At 41.6% G+C, this 6,565-nt stretch overlaps 1 protein-coding gene across 1 annotated transcript in view; it reads left to right on the top strand.

The window, feature by feature from the left end:
* Positions 1-4,544, top strand: part of LOC117798081 (beta-defensin 116-like) — a 5,134-nt gene extending 590 nt beyond the window's left edge. Inside the window, 2 exon segments of the mRNA XM_034650504.1 lie at positions 4,305-4,482; positions 4,484-4,544. Coding sequence (XP_034506395.1) covers positions 4,305-4,482; positions 4,484-4,544 — 239 coding nt within the window.
* The last annotated feature ends 2,021 nt before the right edge of the window (positions 4,545-6,565 follow it).

Raw genomic sequence — 6,565 nt, 5'->3', positions numbered from 1 at the left:
GTTAGAGAACAGATGAGGCTGCAAGTTGGAGTTAGGTGTTTGGTTTAAGTAGGTGTGTTATCAAGCCAGGCATACATGGGGTCTATCTAGGCAGGGGTGGCTAAGCTGAGTTTGGGGATAATTAAGTTTGAGAAAGACAGTCTCATTCATCACAGCAGAGCTGTGGCTGTTGAAATGGGGAGAATGAATGCTGCATGAAAAATCTCTGGTAATATTTTCAAATTCTTAAAAAAGTTTCTTGAGTATGATTTTCAGGGGCACTGAAAAGCAATAAATAAAACTGTAGGCAGTGAGGAAAGATGATATCAGGAGGCTGGAATGTCCTCAAGTGTCTCTTCTCAAACCTTGGCAAGTACAGAAAGACATGGGAATAATCTCATCCCAGCCCCATAGAGAACTAAGTTTGTCTCTCCTTTCTTGGGAATGAGTTCAGAGTCACTGTTTTCTCCTCTTTCCCTTTCTCCTCCCTCTCCTATCCCTCCTTCCTTCCCATCCTCTTCCTACTTCACTTTCTCCTCCTCCTTATTTCTTACCCTGTCTCATCCTCTTTACTTGAGAGACACTTATTCTCATTCAGTAAAGTTCAGTTTCCACGTTGGAGCAGTGGTAGAAACCACAGGTGGGTCTGCAAATAACAACAACAAAGCAAGACAGCATTATATGCTTCAAAAGTTGTACATAGTGTTGCTTCCTTAATAACTATTCAGTACTTTCACCTGGCAGAATTAATGGGCAGGAACTGTTCTGAACAAACTTTTCTAGGATAATCAAAGTCATTTTTTTTCCTTTCATCACCCCAAACATACACTTAGGAAATTCAACTGTTTGAAAGCCAAGACTCTGTCTTTTAAATCTATGGGTAGGAAGAACCTCAGAAGTTAGACAGGGAAGGATCATGATTGGGATGCACAGGTGGCAGAGAAATTACGTATTACGTTGCTTTTGGCTTTGGACGGAACTGTTAGAAAGTCTAGGGCATATGTTTCGTTTTCCGATTTATGATATTTTAATTTGCTCTTAATACAAATCCAAAGTGGGAAATGGGCTGAGCAACGTCTATATAGGTCAACGTGAGAAAGTCAGGCAGGGTTGTGGCTCCCCCTTCAGGCAGGAACCAATGCATATTTTTTGGGACATTTGTGCATGCACCTTTGCTGTGGCCTCTCCTCAGACCTATCAAATCAGAATTTCTAGAAACTTGATGTGAGTATACTTAACGACTCTCCAGGTTATTATAAAGTATGACACATCTTATTAACTTCCTTCTTCACAATCACAGTTGAGATTTTCTGATTTGGTGCAACTTTTCTCATTCCCGTTTGTCTCATTGGGAGACTTGGTACAGAATACAAAGGGTCTGAGGCAAAGCTGAAATTTAAAAGTAGGTCTCAAAATACAGAAAGAGCCCAGATGTCCATTAACAGATGAATGGATAAAGAAGATGTGGTGTATATATACACAATGGAATATTACTCAGCCATCAAAACAAATGAAATCTTGCCATTTGCAACAACATGATGGAACTAAAGGGTATTTTGCTAGGCGAAATAAGTTAATAAAAAAAAGACAAATACCATATGATTTCACTCAGGTGGAATTTAAGAAACAAAACAGATGAACATAGGGGAAGGGAAAGAAAAATAAAATAAGATGCAAACAGAGAGGGAGGCAAACTGTGAGAGACTCTTAACTCTAGGAAACAAACTGAGGATTGCTGGAGGGGAGGTGGTGGGTATATGGGGTAACCATGTGATGGACATTAAGGAGAACACTTGAAGTAATGAGCACCAGGTGTTATATGCAACTGATGAATCACTAAATTCTACCCCTGAAATGAATAATACAGTATATTGTTAATTAAATTGAATTTAAGTAGAAATTTTTTAAAAAAATTTTTAAAAATAAATTAAAAGAAAAAATACATAATAAAAGCAGGTCTCTGACTTCCATTTGGAGACAGAGGGATGATAAAGGTGACGTTAACTTCATGTGGGTATTCGTTTGTAGAGACGCAGAGCTATACGGGGTTAGAACAGCTGTAGAATTGAGACACTAGAAATATCTACAACAAAACCTCTGTTTGTTTATTTAGCCACAGTAAGCAGAATCCTCCTGGGCCTGCCTTGACCTATTTTTCATATGGAGAGAGTGAGGGAAAGGTCGGCTTGCCTGATTCTCATTCCTGTTATCTATGTTCCTATCCATCCTCTGGTGACTACAAAGAGGAGACATTGGGTGCCTTGGCTTCAATCCACTGTATTTGGGAGATAATGAAAGTCCACCAGTTCAAATGTTAGCCAAAAGAGTGTGGTGTCAATCTAGCAAGGCCTCCTGAAGACCTCATCCTTTTTTAAGTAGGATGGTGCCAAAAGAGAGAGAGGTTCTATGATGAGGGTGAGGATTAAAGTAGGAAATGCAGCGGTTGGAACATGGATGAAGGGGTACCATTTTTTACCTCCTTGCTCTGGTTAACCAGCAAGCTGGCTGATGTAGCAGCAATTGAGTGCCTTCTCTGGGCTGGAGTGCCAGTTTCTGGGGCAGTTTATATACATACCAGGGCCCAAATGCTATGGGATGTCTACTACTAAGGCATTTTCTTTCCTACTTTCTTCCCCTTCACATTCTCCAACTTCATCTAAACTTGGGATATTTTATGTTCTTTTGTCAAAAAATTATCAAAATGTTCTTTTTCCGTGCAGGAAACAATGTCAGACTTGCTTGTCCAATTTTTAATAATGTGGGTGGGCATTGGAGACCTCTGCATGCTTAGCATGAGTACACGGCCTGGCACAGAGTGAGCGTTGATGAATGGGTGTGAAATGAGGGGATGGGTGGAAAAGTTCCTGGAGTGTTAAGCTATGGATTTTGGACTATCTATTGATAGCTGAAGAAGTCCTTATACCTGAAGACATCATGAAGGAAGATGCCACTCTGTCCTAGAAATCCTATCTTATAGAGAGGCAATGTGACAGAGAGAGGAAAGGGCATGGGCGTAATATCATATAGAGAAGAAATTGAATCCTACAGACGGTCAAGTACAAGCTATGGAAATGTGGACAGAACAAGAGTTCTCTTTGAGCCTCAGTGTCTTTATCTAAAGAACAGAGATAACAATAGGCTTTTATGAAGGTTCAATGACATATCATTTGTAAAATGCCTGACACATAGTTGATGTTGGACATGTGACAGTGACTGTTAGTATTATTTTCTTTGGCTCCTTTGTCTTTGAAAGTTCCAATAGGTAACTAATACCATTGATGACTAATATTTGTAGAAGGCTAAGTGTCAGGAACTTTGCCACTGGAGTATTTTCAGCTGAAGAACCTATACACACATGCACATATCTGGATGACTGATGTATAGCTATCAATACTCGTGCATGGGCCTTAGCCATATGTGAAAGTGTGTGGTGGAGGTCTGTACAGTGAGCACATGTGTATATGCTCAATTTATGTGAACAGGGACACATGCGTATGTGCCAGTGCGTGCTCACAGTGTGCTGCACACGTATATACGGTATCTGTTTCTACGGGGCCAATGTGCAAACACGAGTGATACATGTTTGCTCAAGAGTTTTGAAGCACGAAGGAATGCAGGGGCTCAAATATGCGTGCCCTGCCTCACCGTGGAGCCTGGCTGTCTCTGATAGAGCTCTGCGCGAGGAGCACACATCTATACAGGCACTTGAAAACATGTTCAATACGTGCTCACAGGAGCAGCCCTTGAAGGCCCGGACCCTCAGGAAAAGACATTCTTTTTTTTTTCTTTTTTAAGATCTTATTTTTATTTATTCGACAGAGATAGAGACAGCCAGTGAGAGAGGGAACACAAGCAGGGGGAGTGGGAGAGGAAGAAGCAGGCCCATAGCGGAGGAGCCTGATGTGGGGCTCGATCCCATAACGCCGGGATCACGCCCTGAGCCAAAGGCAGACGCTTAACCGCTGTGCCACCCAGGCGCCCCAAAAGACTTTCTTATCAACAACACTGCCTAATATTTCATTACTTCTTATTATGCGCGAGGTACTCTCCTGAGCATACTATGTATGCTAATCTAACCATCATGAACCAGTAAGGAGTTGGCTCTATTGTGACACCCATTGGGAAAATGATGCATTGGTGGGCCAGAGAACTGAAGTAACTTGCTGAAGGGTGAGAAGGTCTAATGATGGAGCCCAGATTTGAACTGAGGTGGTTTTGACTCCAGATCCTGTTAATATTCTCAGGGCTTGTTCTCTTTAAATCATGCTTCCCCACTCCTATTATCACTGCTGCAAGGAAACTAAACATGGCTATGTTTTCCCCAGGTGGCCTCTTCAGATCCCAGTATGGCAAGCGCCAAGAGCCTTGGAATCCATGCCAGCTTTACCATGGCATGTGCAGAAACGCCTGCAGAAAAAACGAAACTCAATACCTAACCTGCCCAAATCGTCAAAAGTGCTGCCTGAAATTTTCTGTGAAAATAGCCCGTTCTAACAATGTGAAGGGATTATGACCCTGACTCCAACCTGTCAGTTACAAATACTTCAAGCTACTCTAAAATTTGAATATCACCAACTTACCCCCCTCCTGGAGTGATTCTTCCCTCATTCTGGAACACCCTCTCCATAAAAATGCATTCCTTCTCATGTGTGTGTCTTTCATCTCTGAGTAGTGATCATTGGACAGGGGAAGGTTAGGTTGGAGTTGGGGAGCAACAGAATATAGGAAAGGACCCTGGCCAAGAAAGCAAACAGGATGCTAGAATAGCTCCGTAGTGTTGAGGGTGCCAAGAAAGGGAGGAGATCACATTTCTGCTCTGCTTTGGTACCACCAAGAGGATCGTGATTCATTCTGGAGGCTGCATAGGGATAGATGACACCTGGATTGAGTCTGGATGATCCCGTGAATATATAGGGGAGATCGCCAAGTCCTCTGAGTAAATACTGTAGGATCAGGATAAGGACAAGAGGGTTGCCTCTGACATCTACAGAACCATCCTGGTCTGTTTGGTATGATGCAGTGTCAACCAGAACCAGACAGATGGAGGACTAGAATTGAGTGTAAGAATCTGCTAGACAAATTAGGGCAACATTTTCTAAGAGTTAGAGCTGTTGGAAAGTGGATTAAGCAGGCTTGTCCCTCAGCATTTCTGGGTGTGAGACAGAGGTGGTTGTGGTTATGGTGTTAGAGAGGGATTTGGAACAGAAGCTGGACCCTGTACTCGATAACCTTTAAGATCATTTCATTCCTGAGAATTTAGGGATATTGTTTTTCCACTCCAACTTAGTCGCAACTAATAGTTGACATGCTATGGAATCTTCATTGTGTTACATATACTCCTCTTCCATGGCTAATGTTTCATTTCCCCCCCTCTTTGGATCTAAACTTCTAGAACCAGTGTTCCCAACTAAGTTCTGTAAGTTCCAGATTCCTAATCTCACCTCAACTAAGAGAAATCTGACTTTTGTGCATTTCACTTCACTGAAATGGCCCTGGTTTTGCTCATCAACATCTTCTTTGTTGAAAAACTCGAGCATTCTTCAGGTTTTACCATTTACCACTTTGCCTCTAGCCACCATTTCAACATTGCTTACCTTCCCTGAAGCCTTTGTTAGGTTTGCCTTGGCTTCTCTCTTGAGTGTCCTTTCCCACTCACTTTGGGGTTTCTTCTTCTGCCATCTGCCCCATAGTATTTCTTTGCTATCTTCCCTATTTTCTCTCTTTTTCACCATAGACACTTTACCTGCATTTCCCATTATTAGACAAATGACAATTTCAGCCCAGAACAATGGATTAAAGGCCATGCACTCACTAAATGACCAATTTATACAGGTTGATTTTAATTTTCATGGGGCTTAGAAGTCTGGTAGAAAAATTTAACAATGTTTATATCTTTGAGATTCACTGACACTCAGATGCATTTGTCAAACAGGATAGGGGCTTGGCAGAAGCCAGGTTTCAAGAAGGAACAAAGGAACTTTCTGCCATAAGTAGCATGATTAGACACAACTTTTAATATTTAGAAGATAGTATTGGTCCCAGGTTCAGCACAGTAGTTGAAATGTAATATTTCAGAATTTCTATTTTAGCAGTTTTTTGTAGAGGGAAAGTGATTGAGGAATTCTAGGCATAAAGCACAGATTCCCATTTCCTTGGTTTTTGCATGTCTTAGAGAAAGAAGCATGAATGTGGTCAGAAGGGTGTGTTCCTGTTCCCCATCACTGCTCAGAAGCTGTGTGATCTTGGGCAAGTTCTGTATTTACGTGTTCAACCCAGACAACATCTCTGAGGCCCAGACTCACATACTGAATTATGTATTTGCTAGGTTCTCTTGGATTACTCAGCCATCTCAGACTCAAGTGTCCTAAGCTGAATTCCAACTCTGTTTGTCTGGCTTTTCCCTTGTCTTCCCTTTTGAGTAATCAACACCTACAATTCATCCTGTTGCTCAATTCAGAAACTTGGACTCATTCTGGATCCCCCAGTTCATCTCAGCTTATCATGTCCAAATCATTAAAATATGCTTTTAGTTCCCACTCAAACTGATCTCCATTTAATGGTGGAATCAGCTTTTGCATAACCAAAA

The sequence above is a fragment of the Ailuropoda melanoleuca genome, unplaced genomic scaffold (assembly GCF_002007445.2).
Source record: "Ailuropoda melanoleuca isolate Jingjing unplaced genomic scaffold, ASM200744v2 unplaced-scaffold2434, whole genome shotgun sequence".
Taxonomy (NCBI): Eukaryota; Metazoa; Chordata; class Mammalia; order Carnivora; family Ursidae; genus Ailuropoda; species Ailuropoda melanoleuca.
Note: the sequence above shows the minus strand (reverse complement) of the source record. Positions and strands in the feature narration are given on the sequence as shown.